Source organism: Capricornis sumatraensis, chromosome 5 (assembly GCF_032405125.1).
Source record: "Capricornis sumatraensis isolate serow.1 chromosome 5, serow.2, whole genome shotgun sequence".
In the NCBI taxonomy this organism is placed as follows: domain Eukaryota; kingdom Metazoa; phylum Chordata; class Mammalia; order Artiodactyla; family Bovidae; genus Capricornis; species Capricornis sumatraensis.
The window spans coordinates 98,450,342-98,472,776 of NC_091073.1; the positions used below are offsets into that span (position 1 = coordinate 98,450,342).

At 40.3% G+C, this 22,435-nt stretch overlaps 1 protein-coding gene across 2 annotated transcripts in view; it reads right to left on the minus strand.

Moving 5' to 3' along the window:
* Positions 1-18,046, minus strand: part of UBE2H (ubiquitin conjugating enzyme E2 H) — a 100,143-nt gene extending 82,097 nt beyond the window's left edge. For both annotated transcript variants that reach the window (XM_068972327.1, XM_068972326.1), the window contains exon 1: positions 17,957-18,046. In XM_068972327.1, coding sequence (XP_068828428.1) covers positions 17,957-18,009 — 53 coding nt within the window. In that variant the 5' untranslated portion in view covers positions 18,010-18,046. The remainder of the gene's footprint in view (positions 1-17,956) is intronic.
* Positions 18,047-22,435: the final 4,389 nt, after the last annotated feature.

Consider the following 22,435-nt stretch of genomic DNA (forward strand, 5'->3'; position numbering starts at 1 on the left):
ATACTTTCAGTATGCAGGAAAAGTGCTCCCCATTTTAACACACAGAATATAGTAAGGAGACAGGTACTTTAGAGTTAAAATTCTGAGTAACTGTCAAAATTTCAAGTACCTGTCTTGATAAGTTACTCCTTATCAAGAGCATGTTCAAGTGAAATTGCCTTTTTTTTAAAACTGTAGATGTACGGTGGCAAAAAATATGACAACCACTAATACGGTTTTGGTGTGCTATGCGTTCAATGGTGTATTTTGTGGCAGGGTTGGGGGCCGGTGGCGTGTGGCCTCCAAGATCTTAGTTTCTCCACCAGGGACTGAATCTGCGCCCCACCTGATCGCTAAAGAAGTCCCAAGGCTTTCATAGTTTAATCTAATATTGGTTTTGGCCTTGTATCATCAGTACAAAACATCACTACTGAAAAAAAAACAGAAAAAGGCAAAAAAATTAATTAATGTAACTATGAAACAAGTTTTCACTTTATCATCTCCCTGAAAGTATCTTGGGGATCCCCAGGGGCCTGCAGGCAACTCTGGAACCTCTGTGTTAGAGAATTCAAATGACTGAAGAACTTACCAAAAAACTAAGGAGCAAAAATATGTTCTTCCCTAAGAGACTGTGCGTGCACACAGAAAGAAAAAAAGTATACTCATGTGTATATACAGTTTAAACATATCATTAAAGTTTTGCATTTGTAAAATGAGATTTTAAATATCTCACTATAACAAAGACATGGAAGCAAACACCCAGTGACAGATGAATGGATAAAGAAGATATGGCATACATAATACAATGCTGCTGCTGCTGCTGCTGCTGCTGCTAAGTCGCTTCAGTCGTGTCCGACTCAGAGACGGCAGCCCACCAGGCTCCCCCGTCCACGGGATTTTCCAGGCAAGAGTACTGGAGTGGGGTGCCATTGCCTTCTCCAATACACTACTACTCAGCCACAAAAAAGAATGGAATGACATTTGCAACGACATGGCTGGACCTAGGGATCATCATACAAAAGAAGAATGATCCTAATACATGTACTCATGCGTGATATCACCTAATAGGTGGAATCTAAAACATGACACAAACGAACTTACTTCCAAAACAGAAACAGACTCACAGACACAGAGAACAAGGTTACCAAAGGGGAAAGGGTGTGAGAGAGGGACAAATTAGAGGAGTCTGGGATTAGCAGATACAAACTGCCATATCAATATATAGTATGGGTAAACAACAAGGTTCTATGTAGAGCATGGAAAACTATATTCAGTATCTTGGGATAAACCATAATGGAAAAGAATATGAAAAACTACACATACACATATATGTAACTGAATCACTCTGCTGTATAACAGAAACTAACACAACATTTTAAATCAACTATACTTCAGTAAAAAGTATCCTTTTAAAATCCAACTATTACAAAGTATTCCTTCCATGATTCTGCCTAACTAAAAATAAGCCACGTATAACTTTTACAGCATGCATGAGCTGTTAAAGCACTTCTTAAAATCTTCTCTTTCCTCACAGAGTATGGGTAAAAGGTAAAAGTAAATACAAAATAAAAGTCCTCAACGAAATCCTGAACAGACCAAAAAGTTCACAGGATCAAATATTAAGACAGTAAAAGTCATCTCTAGAACTACTAATTTGTAAGGGAGAACTTGAAACAGTTAATAAAGTATAAACTAAGAGTACTAATAAGCTAAATGATATGATGAGTTTAAGGTATTCAATTTTACAAATGGAATAACCCAAGTTTCAGCTGTTTCTTTTCCCAATCTTAAAAATTTCCTTTGATCTTAAATAAAACCAGCAATCAAAGAATCTTTAAAAAGAACTCCCCTGAAAATGCCATTTAATAAACTAAAGTATTACCATTTGGGACAATTTCACCACAAATACATATTATATGTGGAAAAATGAACACTGCACAGAAATGGCAGATGGCAGCTGCACATAAAAGGACTTCAGTCCTCATCAGGTAAAGGAGATCTGCCTCTCTCCTGTGAGATTTCCATATTGTTTCTATATAGAAACAATGTTTAGTCTAAAACTGATCTAACCAAGGGCTTGGTGGAAACCTGTGGCATACTATTTATTAGAATTCATTGAACAGGTGTTTCCTGAGCACCTACTTCATATGCAAAGCTGAATATGTGCTAGAAGGGACGAAAGCATGAGAAACTCTCAGGCTCCAGACCTGTCACTAGAAGGACTTAACGCTATCATCTCAGCACTCTCAACCAATCCGTGCAGCTCATAAAAAGTGGGTCATAACATCTCAATGCAAGGCTTCTAACAGACTAAATGTGAAATATATTAGAATGAGAAGTAGCACATTATAAAACAAATATCAGGGGATAAGAAAGGTAGAACTGAGGATAGAACAGGGCAGCTGTATAAAATTCAGCTACTTGTCACTTAAGAGTTTTTTGTTGTTTTTTTAAGTACAAAAGCAAATCTGGAAAAACAATTAAGAGTTATTATTAGCTCTGGTCACAAAAAAAATGGCTCACCAAGGTGAACGGATAAACTGTGGTACATCTAGACAACAGATTATTATTCACCTTTAAAAAGAAATGGTTATTGGACCAAAAAAAGACACGAAGGAAACTTAAATGCAAATTGTTAAGTGAAATAAGCCAATCTGAAAAGCCTACCTACTGTATGACTCTGGAAAAGATAAAACTAAGACTGTAAAATAGATTAGGACTTGCCAGGGGCTGGGATAGGGAAGAGTGAACAGGAAGAGCACAGAGAATTTTTAGGACAGTGCAAATACTCTGTATGATACCACAGTGACAGATACATGTTGTTATACACATGTCCAAACCCACAGATGTACAACACTGAGTGCACCCTAGTATAAACTTTGGACTCTGGGTGATAATGATGTGTCAGTGTAGGCGAATCAACTGTAACAAATGCCCCACTCTGGAAGGGGATACTGGATAAGAGGGGAGGCTGTTTATGAGTGGGGCAAGGGGATACAGGAAATCTTTGTCCCTTCCCTTCAATTTTGCTGTGAACCTAAAACTGCTCTAAAAAAATATTCTTGGGAATTCCCTGCTGGTCCAGTGGTTAGGACTCTGCACCTTCACTGCCAAGGGTGAGGGTTCAATTCCTGGTCAGGAAACTAAGATCCCACAAGCCACTCAGCATGACCAAAATGAATGAGTAAACAAACAAACTTTAAAAAAAAAAGCCTTCCAAGGTACTCAAACTTAAGAAAGTGAGCAAAGATAAAAGGAGTACAAAAGAAAGAACCAGCTGAACATCTGCCCAGAGTCATCAAACCAGTAAGATGTCACTAAGTGCTACACCACTGACTCTCAGCACTGACATGACAAGCAGGTGCTGGCGTTAAGGTCAAAGGTCTAAAAATGCACCGCCAGAGTTACTAAAACAATAAACAGCTGGCTACAAACACTTCTGACTTACATACCAAAAACCCAGGTGTCCTCATGAGTTGAAAACATAAATTCTGACTATTCTCTACAGTCTTAAAATAATTTATTACCACTACAAATATTATAATATTTATAACTAGCAAGATATTTACCATTAACATTCAGTTTCTACCGTTCTTCCTCACTATCTTCAAGGAAGCCTCTGAGAGCTAAATACTTTAGCTTAACTTTTGAGCCTAGAAATCAAATGGGTTGGTCAAATTTTAATATATCATTATTACTTTTTCAGAAGTCACCTACCCAATAACCTCAACTATAAATATATTCTGCTCAAGAAAACAATGTATTGTAAATACTTTAAGACTTTTATCATATGAAAATCAGTGTTATTCCTAAGAAGAAAGGAGAAAACAGCAACAACAGCAAAAAAAGAAAAACAGTCAAAATAAAATACACCAAAAACTGTCGAAGTAAACAAGTTCTCTTAATTAAAGAAGAACTGCTTGGAAAATTCTCAAGAAGTTCTATGCAGTTTATCTTTCCATAATAATTGAATTTCTAGGTTAAAACTGCCAACTATAATTATATCAAAGTTTTCATTGAAACTACAAATAGAACTGCCAAAAACAAAATGTTTCAATGGGTCAAAATAAGGACGCTTTGCTAGAATTCACAGCTAATAATATATTTTTTTCTGTTATAAGTTAACTATATAACTAGTTAATAACAGAAAGATACAGAATGTAATAACATTTTATCACTATCTCACACCCAAGTTCTCTTTCTGATCTAAACCTCAAGATGATAGAATTTCTTGAGCTATAAGGTTTTTAACTAACACCTTTGCAACTCATCCTAAGTTTATCTTCATTTCCACATGTTATTCTAGATCTAAAAACAGCCAAATGCTGAAAGATAAATTTGCCATGCAAATTGCTAAATAACCAAACCCACTAAATCTGTGTGCTCCAAGATCACATTCTCATATATCTACATCCCATTTTACTTTTTTAAAAAGACAGTACCATTGACACTCCACTCAAGAGTAAGTTCTGTACAAAATCCACTAATAACTAAGATTAATGCACTACTGTGTTACAATCAGCAGTCAAAAACAATTACTCCCTCTGGGAGGTGAAGCCTACCTCCTCTGGCCTCCTTGACAGTCAGCTAACACTTGGTAAAGAATCCGCCTGCAATGCAGGAGACCCTGGTTCAATTCCTGGGTCGGGAAGACCAGCTGGAGAAGGGATAGGCTACCCGCTCCAGTATTCCTGGGCTTCCCTTGTGGCTCAGCTGGTAAAGAATCAACCTGCAATGCAGGAGACCTGAGTTCGATCCCTGGGTTGGGAAGATCCCCTGGAGAAGGGAAAGACTGCCCACTCTAGTATTCTGGCCTGGAGATTTCCATGGATTGCATACTCCATGGGGTCACAAGACACGGCTGAGCAACTTTCACTTTCACACTTGGTGACTAGCTTCTGAAGGATAGAACACAGAAGGGAAAAACAGTAACTTCACAGTGGAGAAACTTGGCAAGTGCAACCTAAGCCAAGTGGATCAAAGTTAACATCACCAGTGAGGCCACGAGGACATAGGCACTCCCCCCATACACACCCTACTTGTGATAAAAAGGGCACTTCACCTCTGCAGTATTCTTTCCAAAACCCACAAGAAGTTTGGCTAAATTTTAATACCTCACTATTATGAGGTCTAATCATGAGGGGGAAAAAATCAGATAGACTGGAATTGAGCACTCCAAAAACTGCCTGACCAGTGCTTCAAAACAGTCAGGGTCATGCAAAACAAAGAGAAACTGTCACAGACCAGAGAAGGCTAAGGAGACATGACCACTAATACGGAAAACCTGCAACAGAAAAAAACATGTTCATGGAAAAACTGGTGAAATCTGAATAAAGCCTGGAGTTTATAGTAACATACCAATATTGATTTCTTAGTTTTGAAACACGTACCTCAGTAGCATAAATAACAGGGGTAACGAGAACTAGGTGGGGCATAAGAACTCTCTGATCTTTGCAACTTCTCTGTAAATCTAAAATTATGTTTATCTTTAAAAATAAAAGCTATCAAAACATTAAGGCAAATCAGTAGAAAATAAGAAGGGCAGCTTACATCCCAAGCCTTCCGTTAAAATCACCCCAACTTTTAAAAAATTAAGCATCTAAAGTGTTTGTACATCCTTGACCGTCTTAAGACTAATAATTAAAATCACCTTAACACAAAGCAAAACTGAATCACTACAGACATTCAGTTTAAATATCAATAAAAATGCTGGCAACTAAATTTTCTTCAACAGATATATCTTCAATACCTGGAGAGTATTAAGACATAAAGGTGTCTAAGCACTATTATTTCCACTTCATGATTTTGCAGAATGCAAGGTATTTCAGTAATGCATTTGTGGCATTATAACAGAAATATCTCTATGTCAAAATTTAAACTATGATCTGAAAAAAAAAAAAGGACAAAGGTAAAAAAATATTTAGATGCTTAAATACTGAACTGTCTCAAACTCTTATGGGATCCTATTGTGGCTGGGCATATTCTTTTACTCAATTATACCCACATTGCCTAAGTTTACCTTTTAAAACATGAAATATAATTCAGGTAATTAAATACATAAAATTTTGAAAGGAACAGCATGCTGCCATTTTATCTGGATAAAAGCTTCCATAAATCAGGTACTTTTTTTATAAGGCTTACTTTCTTCTAAAATTATTGACAGGGCACATACAATTCAGACATCTCAAGAATACCAGATACAATGCCATCTCATCTACTGTTGTAAAGAGATATCAGAACATTTACATTAAAACCTATTTAAGTCAATTTTTTCTTTATGATATTATTCATAAATAGGATTAACTGAGGCATTGGGCTATATACTGCTTTAAATCTATTTTTCATGTAATAAATGTGACTATAAGTAGCAAAACTGATTTTATAAGTCACAGATGAAAAGCAGATTCCTTATATCAACAATGGCTTCTATTTTTTCTATCAATAACAAAAACAAAGTTGCCAGAGTTTACTCTCCAAATATGAAGTAGTACATCCAAGCATTAGTATTTCTCAAAGTGTTACCTAAGGCCACAAATGATATTGCCTAAAAAGAATACAATTATTACTTTCAACTTTCAATTACAAGGAGCCCTCATATTTAAAAAGGGCTTTGTAATACTATTATCTGCATTCCAAGTTTACTCAAAGTAGAAAAACAGGTTAAAATATCTATGAAAGTGTAACATCTACTAAAATTTAACTTCAAATAATAAAATGCCATCAGAACTTCATCAGAGCTGACAAAACACTCTAAGAATGACATTTGAGAACTAAAACAGCCAGAACTGATAGACTAAAATTGTTATATTTTACCCAATTCGTTCAAATAATAAGCCCCAATTTAAAAGCATAAATCAAACACTAATTTTTGATTCTATAAAAAAGATTTCTATTTCCTATTAAGCAGAAAGATAAGACATGTATCTGTCAATTAAGATAATCCAGTTCAAAGGCTCAAGCACACAGATCAGATCAACCCCCAAAATGGAGAAAAAGCACAAGTAGATATGGTATTTTGTTAGTCATTCTTTGAGTTACAAGATGCAAAGGGGGGAACCCCCTGGAGGTTCAGTGGTTAGGATTCCATGCTTTCACTGCATGGGGCCTGGGTTTGATCCCTGGTTGGGGAACTAAGGTCCTGCATGTCTGTGTGGTGTGGCCAAAAGAGAAAAAATGTAAAAGGGCTAAAATTTAATCCTGGGAGTAAGCTCCCAAAGGGCAGGAGACTCCCATTTACCTTGCCTGAAGAGCACAGGAGGATGCTGAGAGAAAGACCTCTGGACTCCATACCTTGAGGACTTAAAGAAAATAGAGATGAAGATCTTTAAAGTGTAAGAACTCAAGATTCAGGTGCCAAGTTCCACCATGTCTCACTTCACTGAACAGAGTTAGGGCAAATCTAAGGCACAGCCTATTTTTATCTTTGGAGAATGGGTATCAAAGTTGTAAACTACTACTATATGTTTTTAGCATAAGTAAGTTCAAGTTTGATAAATAAATGCCAAATTGCACAAAGTGAAATAGGCCAAGCATATTCTGATTTTCCAACTTCTAGAAAAAAGAATCTGACTTTACTTCTACTTTTAATTAAGGAAATACCTTCTCTCCAAAGGTTTATTTGTGTACTTTCCTGCCAGTAAATTCAACTCTCTTGTCTGATTTCTAGAAATTAAGTCACAGTATAAGAGAGGCACACTAATAGAAAACAGACATACAGAATGAAATATATGAAAAGAATTTAGTCTTTTTGAGTCACCAATAGTCTGTTAACATATTATAAAACTCTTGGCTAAAACTCAAAAAAGGAAAAGCCACATTAATTACTCAAAGATTGATAGAATCTGTCTATTCTACTTTAAGAGCCTGTAGAAAGAAAGAAGCAAGTAAATGTTCACAAGAAGGTGAATGACTCAATACAGGTATACTCAAATATACGTCTTTGATAATCAAAGACAGCATTCAAGGGTGGCCTTTCTTCACTACCAGAAGAAATGGGCAGCAATCCAGGTAATTAGACTAAAGAACACACTTAAAGGTCTACTTCCTCTCCTCCTTCCATTCATAAAATAAACCTGACTTAAAAGAAAAGTATTTTGTTTTTTAATTTCTGAGGATACAAATGAATAGAAACGCAAAATACAGGGTTTGTTTTTTTCTTATTATCAAGATGGGGGCTCTGGTGAACTGAATGAATGAATTGGTAAAATCAACAGATGCTAATAATGCCAAAATAGAGTTGTCAAGATCAGTGATTCTGTTATCAAATACACATTATGCTCTACATTTTAATATACTTACTTAAATATACTCAGAAGCAACATTGAGATGGGTCACCAAATTAAGATAAACAGTTAAAACACCACAAGCATTTAAAATGCATTTCCCTTCTGGGTTTATCCATTTCATGTAAGTTTGTAATAAAGACCCAAAATGTACAAGAAATTCATGGGATGATTTCAATTGTAGGAGCCTTAATCTGCATTAACAATGTGCCCAAGTTCCAAATCCCACTTGTAGGACTCTCAAGGTGACCATTTGTTAGTGAAAAAACCAAATTCAGTCTCTTTCCTTTGGAATGAAATAAAAACTATGACCTAGTTTCAAGCTTTGTTGCCAAGGAGACTTATTAACTTATTTACAGATTTAGATTAATAGATTAGCAAAAGGGTACTAAACATTCAGTGTCCGTAAAACCATAAAACAATGTATCTTACTATATTATACCTGCTGCTGCTGCTGCTGCTAAGTCGCTTCAGTAGTGTCAAACTCTGTGCGACCCCAGAGACGGCAGCCCATCAGGCTCCTCCGTCCCTGGGATTCTCCAGGCAAGAGTACTGTAGTGGGTTGCCATTTCCTTCTCCAATGCATGAAACTGGAAAGTGAAAGGGAAGTCGCTCAGTCATGTCCGACTCTTAGCGACCCCATGGACTGCAGCCCACCAGGCTCCTCCGTCCATGGGATTTTCCAGGCGAGAGTACTGGAGTGGATATTATACCTAGTGATCTCTTATGAACACAGTTCTAACCAAGTCAACTTCTACAGACAGACACTACAATGGAGATGTTTACTCAAATCTTTGAATTAATCAATCCTACAAAACTATCTAAACAAAAGAAAGTCAACTGATTAAAAAGCAAAATTCAGATAACCAAAGTTATACTGAACCATCTGAATGAAACAACTAAATCTATATTCACTAAGCTGAGTAGTAACCCAAACGCTTCTGAAGTAACATGAACCAGGCACACACTGTATCTAATTTTCTGTTTATATTACTAATCAACTAAGATTTTATCATCCAAGAAGCCTTGAAAAGCATGCATGATAAAAACATAATACACAGAAAAAGAAACATTTTGCCTAATACTAAAACCAAAATGCACAATTTACAATATTAATAACAATTTCTCATATAGGCAGTATCTCTTACTCTGATACATAATGCCTTCTTAAAAGTGGTTTACAAGTTGGAAACCAGGAAGTTGAACAAAAGCCATTCCATTTCCTATCAATTAAATAATATTCTGAATCCCTAAATATGGTTCCTCCAAGTGCAACAGCCCAGGTATCTTCTGAGAGCCCAAAGACAGACCCACCAGTCATGCCTGTCCTGACAAAGTGCAGCCGAGCCTTTCCACATCACATGGCTTTCCTACGCCTTCCTGGCTGCTCTGCTGGACAGGTCAAATGATCAGTAAGCACCTATTCAAACCACCCACTTGATGCCCTTGATGCCTAAAAGGCAGGGTTAAAGCAGAAAGGATCCTTCACCCCTCATGAGCATGTAACTGCCCCGTGGGACTTCCCACCACCTGGGTCTTAAGGATTTGGGTTCTGTCGGGCATGGGCAAGTGCCACCACAAGCACCAGCCTGCGAACAACCTGCCAGCTTCCCAAGGATCCGATGAGGTACAGAGAAGAAATAATAACCATAGCACCCCCATAAAAATACAACAATTCTTCTTATACCCCACCTGAGAATTACCAACAGCCTATCAAAAGTATACACTGACTTGCCTGTGTTTCCAAAGATTTCTACACTGCATGTAAATTACACTTTGGCAATCTGGAAATAATACTAACACATATGCTCAGAGCACCATCCTCATGTTTGAGGACTGAACCAAAGTCCACCCAGTGAATAAACTGTCACTGACTCCAACATAAAACAGGTTGTCTTTATTTTTGTTAGCCAAGCTAAAAATTCCAGCTGTCAGTAGCTAAGATGTTAATTTTTTGAGCAACATGCATATAAACTAGTATACATTCAAATGTTTGTAATGTATAAAAATGTGATAGTAAAGCAACATCTGATTTATTATTATAGCAATGTCTATTAATTATCAAATCACAAAGCAAAACAAAAAACCCCACTATTTTGCTAAATATTAACTTTTTAAAAAAAGATTCCAGGAAAACATATTTAGGGATACCCTCTTAGAATCTGTTACCAGTTCTGCCACTGGGTTCCTGTTGTTTCTTTTTATCTGAGTTTAGTCCATAGCAAGGGGCTTCCCAGGTGGCGCTAGTGGTAAAGAATCCACTTGCCAATGCAGGAGATGCGGGTTGGATCCCTGGGTCGGATCCCTGGCTCAAGAAGGTCTCCTGGAGTAGGAAATGGTAACCCACTCCAGTATTCTTGCCTGGAAAAGTTCATGGACAGAGAAGCCTGGTGGGCTACAGTCCATGCAGCCACAAAGAGTCGGACGCCACTGAGCGACTAAACGCATACACAGTCCATATGACGATTTAGACCTTAACAGAGTCCTACGTAATCATTTGTAAACTGGAGGTGCTAAGTAAAACTAATGTTAAAAAAATTATTATCAATACTTTACAAAAAGCAAGAAAAAGGTACCATCAACAAAGAGGGTGTTTACCATCTCACAAAAATAGTCTTATTAGCAAATGCAAAAATAAAATTTATTTGTAACCATATTTCTTGAAGTACCATTTCAAAGGGCCACAAAACAAAAATATTTCACAACGAAAATTTAACTAACTTTGAATGGGGGAAAGGGAAGGGCAGCCACAGAACTAGCTTTGACAGAGTTAGGTTAGAAATCAGTGTTTATGCTTATGTTATTTAATAGGACTCCTTTAAAACACACAACTGAAACAAGAGTTCAATGCCACAACCATCCTCATTTAACTTTTTAAATTCAAGCAACCTATTATAAAGTTAAATCTGTATCGACCACATGATCCAGCTATTCCACTCCAATATATTTACCCAAAAGAAAAGGAAGCATATGTCCATAGCAGCTTTACTTGTAATAACCCCAAACAGAAAACAACCCAAATGTCCACAAAGGGGTGAACGCATAAACAAATTATGGTACAGCCATACAATGAAATACTACTCAGTGGTTTAAAAAAAAAAAAAAAAAAGAACTACATGATAACATGGGAGGCTCTAAAAAATATGAAGAAAGAATTCACACAGAAAAGAATATACAGTATATGATTCCATTCATATAAAATTCTAGAAAATGCAAAATAATCTACAGTGACAAGAGAAACTTTGGGAAAATAAGTATGTTCACTCTCTTGACTGTGGCAATAGGCCTCATGAGTGACACTTATGTGAAAACCTACCAAATCTATCACTTTAAACATGTATAGTTCTTTTATGTCAATTATACCTCAATAAAAAACAAAAGGAAAAATAATCAAGTCACTAACACTCTAAAGCTCTTACCAATCAGACAGCTGATGAATATATTATGTGCAACCTACCAACTCAGAGAAGGCACTTTGAGAAGTACAAAACTATCCCTAATGTAAGAATCACTATTTTTAAACACACACAAAAAAACATGAAAGTTTAAACAAAGAGATCAGAACTCATTTTTCATTGCTATGCCAGGCTGGCTGCTTCAGTGCTGAAATGACACCAACTAAGACACAATATAACAAAGTGAGAATCCACTGAGTGCGGGTCCCCAAGATTTTTAATTAAATATTTTAATTCAAAAGCTTACCTTCTCTGATCTAGAATATCATTTCTAGAAAAGAGAAATAATCCAAAAATGTAAGAAAAGCCTTATGCATGTTAACTTCAATCTTATTTATCACAGGAAAAAGGCAAAGAATTAAATCAGTGGCACAGGCATGCTTTAAGTCATGGTTTAGCTCTTGTAATAGCTTATTACATGAGCTATTATATCTGATATTTATAAATAGGAAAAACAGCTGCAAAAATATTAAGCAAAAACACGGCACGTACAATATGATCAACAGATTGAAAATAATACATCTTGGGTCGTGGGGAAGCACTGATAAGAAAAAACTACATCATGTTAACATTTCAGGACAATGGTTCTCAAACTGTGGTTGCTAGACAGAACAGCATCACCATCATCTGGGAACTTCTCAAAAATGCACGTTCACAGGCCCCACTCTAGATTGAGTGAATCACACTATTTCAGGGGTGGGACCCATTTTAACAAACCCTCCAAGTAGGCTTCCCCCATGGCTCAGTTGGTAAAGAATCTGCCTACAGTGCAGGAGACCTGGGTTTGATTCCTGCGTCAGGAAGATCCCCTGGAGAAGGAAATGGCAACACACTCATTTTCTTGCCTGGAGAATCCCATGAACAGAGGAAACTGGCAGGCTACAATCCATGAGGTCGCAAGTCTCGGACACGACCTAGCGACTACACCACCACCACCACCAAGTAGTTAAGATCACACTGAAGCTTGAGAACCAGTATTTAAAGGATAGGCTTATGGGAGATGGTTTTCTTTCCCTTTTTGTAACCTATACTTTCCTCAATTATCTTACTACTGGTATAATCCAATTAAAGTTTTTTCATTTAAGTATTTTACTAAAATGTACACTGCAGGTCTACAGTTAAAAAGCTCTTTCACTATAAGCACTTTCGCAGGTCTGAATCATATGCCAAAAAATCCAGTGATTCTTGGAACCATTAAAATCTGGTAAGATTGAAACAAGATACTAAATTACATATAATTATATATCTATAATATATGTAGATATGTACAGGTCAAGGTGCTGGGGAAACTGCACAATACTAGAAAACCAACAAATCCAGGTTCCTTTAACACACACACGAAAACAGATAAGGGATTTTTACAGGCCACATCTGCAAAGATTGTTTTCCCCTAAAAGCTGAATTTTTAGGCTTGTGTGTAATTTACTAGAACTGCAGTGCAGGAATCAGATGTTCTGAAGCTGTGAATGCTTACTCATGTAGGTTCCTGCTTAACCAAAATAACTGCCAGTATGTTATATTTGTCACCAAAATCTAGGCAGAGAAGACAAATTCAGAACACTGAGAGTTGCCAACGCTTTAACTTTTAGCTTGAAGACCATAAAACTGTTCCACCTTCCATCTTTTCATCTCACTAAAACAGAGATCACAGGAAATAAAAGGCAAACCACACTTTCCCAATGACACTGGAGTTAGTTAAAAGATAATAGAACCGTCTACACTTTTAGCACAAATAAAAGAGCAACAAAAACTACTAACTTAGGGATAGACTACAGATCAACAGCAAAACATCCAAGTTGAAGGCAAATGACTACACATTTTAATATTTTTCAGTTTTTAACATCAATCTTTTAAATAACAGAAGAGAGATTCCCATATATCCCATCACATAAAATTCACTTTAAACTTTCTATTCCTTGAAAAGTCAATTCTGAAAGTAGATGTGAGTTATTTAAAAAAAAAAAAAGGTAATACATACAGTCCTCACTTGCTATAACACAACACGTACTTTGATTTTTTTTGTTTTAGTTACATAAGCACACACCAAATTTTTCACTACGAAACACCCAGCATCTAGCCCTAAGCCTGGCACGAGAAGGGTGCAGAAATGACTGAGGGGATGAACCTGTTACTGAAAGCTTCTGAAACCCTAAGGCAGACAACTAGGATTCTATAAGATTCACTAATGCTGATAACGAATTTAGCATAAGACACTGGCCCGTTCTGATCACTGGTCTTAAAGCTTTTATAAGGGAAGCTTACCTTTCTACTATACTTTCGAATCCCTGCAGAAGTCAGTTAAATACATTTAAAGTGGTGGCTATCTGGTTTCAAGCTACCACAACTCCCTCTGAAAAAGGGACTCTTTGAAAACTCTTGGTATTATAAAATTAAGTTCCAAAATTTCACACCAATAACAAACACAGTGCTTGCCAAGTTCTCGTTAGCATCAGATCCACTTTTCTGATTTAACCCTGAATAATTCTTATACTCTTAACAGGTCAGGTTTTCCTCTCCTCTTTTTACCCCTTGAAAATACACTTGTTCCTATGACACCACTCACGAGGCCTCCCCAGCCCCAACTTCTTTTGTATATAAACACACTGGTCACACATTCCCATCAGCTGTTTGGTAGCTCCGCCCCTCCTCCTTTTCCGGGTAGTAACAGAGCAGCCAATAAGCTGTGAGGAGCTGTGCCTACGGCCTTTTGCCTGCATAGGCTTTTCCAAAACAAGCAGTTCCAGCCTTCAGCAGGGGCCACTGGTTCACAGATAAAAGGATCACCAGGCTGTGCAACAGGGTGAGACGAGTAACCCCCACCAACAAGGAAACCCGTGTAATCTGAGCTTGTTTGTTCCTCCACCCAGGAGAACTTAAACCGATATTCCTTTAGGGCAAATCACGCTTTAAGGTCACCAGAGTCCCAGTTCTCAGACAAACTAAATAATCAGCCGGTTTGAGATAGAAACCTCAAAGCTTGCCAGGCTGAGAACAGCACAGTATCACCCACCCACCTCACTTTGCAAAACAAATGGCAACACTATTATTCAACCACAATTCCACAGGATTTGGGCTTTTTGCAAGTTTTTTGATTGGGACACATTCCTACAGGGCCCAAGTCCTGTACATCAGTTTCTAGGCTCCTGGAGAGGTTTGCACAACCCTCAGCAAAGGATCAGAAGAGAAACAATGAATGAGTCAGAGTTTCAGAACATAATCGCCCAGCAGACTATTAAGTGCATTGGTGCAAAACACTCACTCCCTCCATAACTTGGAAGTCAGCTCTCCTCCATACCAACCCGTCACAAAAGAAATATCACCGACTTCAAACAACAACCAGAGACAGTGTCTCTGAAAGGACCTAACGAGGTGCTGGAAGGCAGTGGCCAATTAGTTACACATCCTCTTCTTTCCCTACCCCCACGCACTACTTTCCTACTATATAGATTCCCTGCCAGGCTGTAAATCCTGGTGGCATAATTACGCTCAGGAGACATCCAAAAATGGGCTGAAACAGGAGATTTCAACAAAACCAGCTATCAGCCTACACACCAAAGAAATCAAGGGGGCACTGAGGGGCAAAAAGCAAGTACATTCCTCCAGACCTTTCCTACTTCCTCCACACCATCTTTCATTTTCAACCCTCGACTGTTTCACACAATTGTATTCATTTTAGCAGTGTCCTGGCAAATATACCTTGCTTAAATTTCATGGTAAATATACCTTGCTCAAAAACTGTTGTCTCCATTTGGGCCTACTAATGTGAATTCAACAGAGAAACGAGGCCACAAAATCTCTCACACACCCACCCCAACACACATGCACAACAAAAGGAAATACAAAAAATTTAACTCAGACCAGAAAATAACAAACATGAAACAAAGATAACCTCTGGCTTTTAAATCCCGAGACTGTTGTCCTCCTATCTCAGACATGGACAATTTTAAAGCGCCTCTGCTTTCTTTTGTCAGAAAGGAGGAAGGTGGGGAAAGAACAGAAGGCCAATGCATCTTTGCCTTTCTTCATCTTCTACTAAAAATAAGCTATGAAATAAGCCACTTAGGGGAAGAAAAAAAAAGAAAGACACCCTGCTGTTCTTTGTCTGTTTTCTTCCCCCTCTCCACCCCCCACACCCCGACTCCTAAATACGGTAATCATTCTAGATGCCACAACTACTAAATGAACAAAAGGCACTGTATGGAAAAGGCATCAGGTCAAGTAAGGCCTCACCCTCTTTATCCTCAGCCTTCTAAAAAAATATATGTAAGTATATAATTTGAGAATCTGACATTGATCAAAGACAGCTGGAATTCTCTCTCACCCCCATCCCAATTAAACATTAGGTAGAAATTTGCATTAGGTGTGACAGTAAGTCTCAATTCAAGATAAAAATAACTCAAGATTCTGCCACCATGTCATTTCCTAGTTTCTAAACAAAAATAAAACCCGAAACTGCTTTGTGTAAAATGTACACACAGCCATAGTTACAAGTTTTCCTGCCACCTTATGAAAAGCCAACATTACTGGTATTATTCACACATTTACAAAACTCAATCACAGCCACAAACAGCTCATAAAGAGTCAATTTCACTTGTGCCTAAACATATATTTGGTACATAATATATACTTTATTACTTGCTCCTCTAATTCCCACTCCCACCTCCCCCAAATTCTAAACTTCTAACCCTAAACTGAGACGTTCATGTACTGTTCCTAATTTCTAATCAAGTTTTCCTGAGTGAAAAGAAAAACATCTTATTCCTGAAAAGATTATGGTGTGGGGGGGGGGGGGCAGAGAAGAATCACTTGCCCAGGCAACTTCCCTTCCATCCCCCACTTCTAAACCAAATGAAAAAAACTACTTTTTTAAAACTTCAGCGAATTCTTTAAGTGAGTGTTCAACAATAATCATCGATCTCTACAAACTGGTAAAACATCCAATCAAAAACAGTAACAATAAAAGGAAGAAAGAAGGAATTCACCTGAAGAATCTAGCCAAACAACTTGAGTTATATAAACAAAACCCAGCAACAGGGGGAAATGGTGGGGGGATGGGGGTGAAGGAGAAACAGAAGCAGGAGACAGGACTTTTTAAACTGCGTTTCACACACTACCACTCTCCAGCCCCGGGTTCCCCCTCTCCCCAGGGATTCAGTCTTTCGGAACCCTGGGCTCCTCTCTCTCATCACTCTCTAAATTACCCCTCAAAAAATGTCTCGATTTGTCACAGGAACCTTCGCGAATTTCTCTAGCTGGTCATGAAATAATCGGTCTGGACTCCAACCAAAACCACTGCCTTGAAGGACTCTTATCAGTTAGAGCTTTCCCACTGCTACCTCCAAAGTACATAAAGTTGGGGTGGGGGGAGTAGGAAAATAAAGGGTGTCACTTGGCAAGAACAGGGCAGTTATTATGAGCACCTTATTCTCATACAGGGAGTTTGCTTAACTGGCTCGTGCAGGGGCTATTTGGTCAAGGAGATCCTCTTTTTCTCCTTCCCCCTAAGCTGTCATAGCCACAATATGGAGGGTGGCTTGCTGGAGGGCCTGGGGGTCCTCACCACATACTATGGGTGGGATAGGCTTTGTCGGTAGGAAGAAAAGAGTGAGGTTCTTCTAAGGACCAGAAAGCTTAATAGGGGTAGCTGATCTAAAATATTCAGAGCTCTTTAATACAAGAGGGGGGCACTGAGCAGACTACTCTCTTCCTAATATAGAAAGGAATTAGGGATAAAGGAGGTCACTTGAGTTACCCCAGTTCAAGAAGCACTGTGAGAGGAGGGAATGGAGGCATCTCAAGAAAAGGAGAAAGGCTTCGCTCTAGGGAATTTCTATCTCGAATCCCCAAATTCAGAGCGAGCAAACAGGAAAAAGAAGGTGGGCTTGGTGGTGAAGAGAGAGGGCTGGTACTGCAAAAAAAAAAAAGAAAAAAGGCCCATTTGGGAGTCCAAATGTCGTGGAGAAAAGTCACGGGGGCTGAAGGTGCGGAAAGAGCGTGAACAACGCACATTTCGGGGTGCTGCAGATAAAGGGGGAGCTGAGAAGGATCTCGGCTCCTGGGAGGTGCCAAAGAGCCTCCGTAGGCACTGGGAGGAGGGAGGGGTGGGAGGAAGCCTTGGACAGTGGGCTGGAGTGCCCCTGGGCCCCTGATTAGGTTTCAGGGGGTGCCCCGGGCATCCCCATATCGTCCCCCACGTAGAACCCGAATTCCCCACCCCCCGCCCCGCTCCACGAAGGATACAGCTTGACCACGTCCGTGTCCATCCGCCTCTTGCCCGGACTAGGGGATGACATGGTGTCGCCGCTGCCTCCCCGTCGCCTGCGCCGCCGCCGCCTCTCGCCCTTCCTCAGCCCGCCTGTCACGGGCCCCGGGCCCCGGCTCTGAGGAGCCCGCGGCCGCGCCGGCTCCTCGATGGAGGTGGCAACACCCCCGCGGTCCTGTCTGGTCCCGTCAGCCGCCCCGCCGCCGCCGCCGCCCCCCGCACGGGGGGGAACACCGGGCACTGTCCGGCCGAGTGGGGGTGGGGACCCCGCGGCGCACGGCTCGGGCTGCCCCTCTCCGGCTGTGGGTCCCGCCGCGGCCCGGACCTGGCGCTCCTCTGCGCCGCGCGTCGCTCCCTCCTGCCTGCTCTAGCTCTCTCGCCTGCTCGCCCGCTCACCCTCTCGCCGGCTCCCAAGCTGCCTCCACGACAAGCGGACGACTCCTGCTCAATCGGCCTCTCTACCCGAGCCTCGCTCTGGGCGCCGTGACGTCACCTCTGTGACGTCATTGGAGGGGCGGGCCCAGCTGGCGAAAGGGGTGGGGTGCCGCGGCCGCGGCGTGGGTTTAGCAGGGGATTCTGGGAGTTGTAGTTCCTCTTTTTCCTGCCCGTCCAGCTTTCTGCCCCCTCCCCCAACTCCCTCACACTTAATCGCTCAACTGTCAGCGTCGTTGTCATCATCAAAAACGATAATGATTAAATAATGGCAGTATCATCATATTCATGTGTTTTAGGGTAATGAACCTCCTTCCCACATACACTGTTAAAAAGTCTGTTTATTTGATTTAAGGAAGCCAAGGTGGAAATTAACCCAGACAGTTACCAAAATCTAGAAATTCCTAAACCAGCAGGTCCCTTGCCCTCTGCTCCCACCTTGAAAGGAGAGAATAGCCAGGCTTCTTCAAGCTTGCAAATCAAGGTTTGCTATCCTTCATATGTATAGGGTCATTTTTTCAAGGATTAGAATTGAGACAGCATGATGGCAATTTAGTTGTAACATCTTTACACAGTTATGTGGTGATTTCACAAAGTGAATGACTGAAAGAAGCAGAAGTACCCCAAATATGCTGCTGTTTAGGACAAAGTTTGTTCTGCCTTCCAAACGTCTAGAGCAGGCCTATAACTTCATCATTCAGTAAGCATTTATTGATCACCCATTGTGTGGTAATCACTGCTGGACATGAGGATATCATGGTGAACTAAGAAAGACTTTAAATTTACACAGCCCTCCCAATGTGGTCTAGATCTAGACTGTCAGCATCACCTGGGAACTTGTTAGAAATGCAGGCTAGAGCTTCACCTCAGACCTACTGAATTAGAATCTGCAGTTTAACAAGGTCCCCCAGTGATTCCTTTGTTCACTAAAGTTTGAGAGACACTGCTCTACAAGGCACTCCAAAAGAAGTGATGTGGAATCCAGGAGTCAACCAGGCAAAGAGGGCAGGAAGGAGTGTTCCAGGCAGCTCCTGTATTTACATCACATTTTCACTGCCATCTATTTTCAAAATTTTTATCTATTCCCTTGTCCCCATGAATACACTTGTAGTCTGTCAAACCACGTGCTGTGAGTTGGGTCCCCTTATGTAATCTCCTATGCATGCACACACACATAAACACACACACACACACACACACACACACGTGAACCTGGAGCAGCAGCAATCACCTACAATTGAATGTTGTTTGCGCCTATTATTTCATCCCCCAAAAGACCCGTTATTGTTGCGTGTGTGTGTTAATTATACATAACACAAAATTTGCCATTTTAACCATTTTAAAATGTAAAATTCAGTGGTATTAACTACATTCACAGTGTTCTACAATCATCATTACTACTTATTTCCAGAACTTTTTCATCACTCTAAACAGAAACTCTGTACCCATCAAACAATCATTTCTTATTTCTCACTCTCCGCAGTTCCTGGTCACCTCTATTCTGTCTGACAAATACAGGCTATTTTAACTGCTTCTAAAAGGGCTGTATTGCTCTTTCCTATTGCACATAGCAGTTCTGTCAGAAGGAACACGTGTTTGAATGACCAGATTTCTAACCCCCTTTATTTGACCACTGTGTTAAAGGGAGATAAGGCCAGAGCAGGGAATCATTCATGACTGTCTCCTTTAGGCTCTCCAGGCTCCCGTTGCTGCTCCCTCTCCTCCCCCGCCTGGCTCCCTGTTCCCCTTCACCTGAGTGATTCCCAAGCTTTGGTGTGCTTCAGAATCACCTGGGGAGCTTGTTAAGCTCACAAATGTCCAGAGCCCACCCATGGGGATTCTGATTCCAAAGGTCTGGGATGGGGCTTGGACATCCAAGTCTTTAACAGTCTCCCCAGATGATGCTGATGCAGGCCAAAGTTTGAGAATCACTGCTGGAAGATTCCAATAGGCATCAGCACTATCAAAACACCTGCCTGACCCCTCTAGGTGGGTCCTGTGCTTCCATAATGTCCTATGTAAATAAGGATGTTTCCTTCCCCACCTGAGAGCAAGTTAGCAAGCTTATAGAGGACCCGAAGGTATTTTTTCCTAAGAGCTGGTCAAGGTTGGAACATTGAGCATAGGGTGGATCTAGACATTTTCCTTGATGCTTTAATCTTCACAGATGTTATGCTGCTGTGATCTAAGTACTAAGCAAAAATCATCAGGGGAGTGATTAGAGAGGCTTGCTCTGGATCACTCTAGGGAAGGTGGGGCTGCTCTACCTAAAAATGCGTTTAGCCTCTGAGCAATCCTTGAAAAGGAATCACCCTTCCTAGTAAGCATCTTAGCTCTGGGTTACTTAGGACAAACCTGCCCCTCCCTAGACAATAATTATGCCTCAGTTAATTGCTTATATCCTCCCTGAGCCTCAGTTTTCTCATCTGTAAAATGTGGCTCATAATGCCCTACCCACTTGAGTGGGTTGGTGGAATCAATGGAAAAGATTAATGTGAAAGCCCCTTGTAAACTATAAATTGCTTTTCATGATTATAAGTGTGACGATATTACTAGTGCTATTATTAATATCAGTCCCCCATTGCCCCACTCCTTATATGCTGTAAGTCATATAAGAAGAAAAGCATCCACTTTCAGGGGGTATTTTTAATTTTATTAATATTTATTTATTTATTTGGTCATGCATGGCATGCAGGATCTTAGTTCCCCAACCAGTGATCAAAACTGTGGCCCCTACAGTGGAAGCATGGAGTTCTAACCACTGAGTCGCCAGGGAATTCTCTTTTCTGGTATTTTTTTTAAGGATGTCATAGGGTCCATCTTTGAGGCGAAGGTATGTTCACATTTTTACTGAGTTTCTCTCTGGGCATTTTGCCCTCTGCTCCTTTATGAATCCACCGCCCCCTTTCCGACTTCTCCATTCCCTCCTCTTTCTGGAGCTTCAGAGGGCTTCTGAACCCGCCCTTGACCAGGTAGGTTCAAAAGGCGGCTCCACAGTGGTGCCCAGTGACAGCCCTGGTTTGACATCGTTTTGGCTTCTGGACCTGGAGCTCCGCTCGAGCAGAGTAAGTTTGTGCTCACCTTCCCCCCAAGGTTTCAGCTATTCGGAATGTCAATAATTTACTCTAAAACAACACCAGGGCCTGGGAGTGTCTGTTTATATGTGTGCACTCACGCCAGTACGCTAGAATGAGCCGTGTTCTTCCTTATCAGGGACAACCAGTGGCGCTATGAGGGCACAGCTGTTTAGCCCTGACTGACTCGCCAGTGTTGCAATCTGGGAAATGTATTCAGGCCTGTTTATCTCTCCCCAGGGCAGGGCCAAGCTTGACCAGAGGAGCCTCTGATCTAAGTGGCAGCTTCTCAAAGGCAAGAAAACAAGTTTGCAGAGAATATACTGCTTTGAGCAAGACATTCAGACAGAGTAAGATGAACCCATCATTCGGTGGAATGTGTAAAAGAGCCTAGCCCAGAAGCTTCTCTATCTCGGAAGGTCCCTACTAACACAATGGCCCTAAAACTAAAGTGAATTTATCACTGTCCCCACCAGATGTCAAAGTCCCCCAGTAAGGCCTTTTGATTCTGTTTGACCATTTCTGTTGAGAAATCGTCTCATTTTTAGTCTGGAGCTCTTCGTATCAGAGATCACAGATCCAGAGCCCTCAAGAGGGCAATAATATCAGCAGTTTTCTTGCTGCCAGGAAATAAAAGCTTAAAACTCATTTCAAGTCTCCTCCGTGTAACCCTGTTACAACTTGTCCCCTCAGAAGCAGTCAGTAGGGCTCGAATAGCCAGCAGTGGCCAGGATGGAAAGATTGCATCTCCTATACTGCTGTCATTCCCTTGGGATTCTCTGCATACTCCCTCTGACAGCAGGCCCCCTAGGGAAACACCAGCACCCCCTCAACCTGCACTGAACAAGCATGATTCAATGAGAATGTGGAACTTGGAGACAGATACCTTGATGTAATTTGGGCAAGAAACCTAATATTTATGTCCCAGTTTACTCATCTGTAAAATGGGAT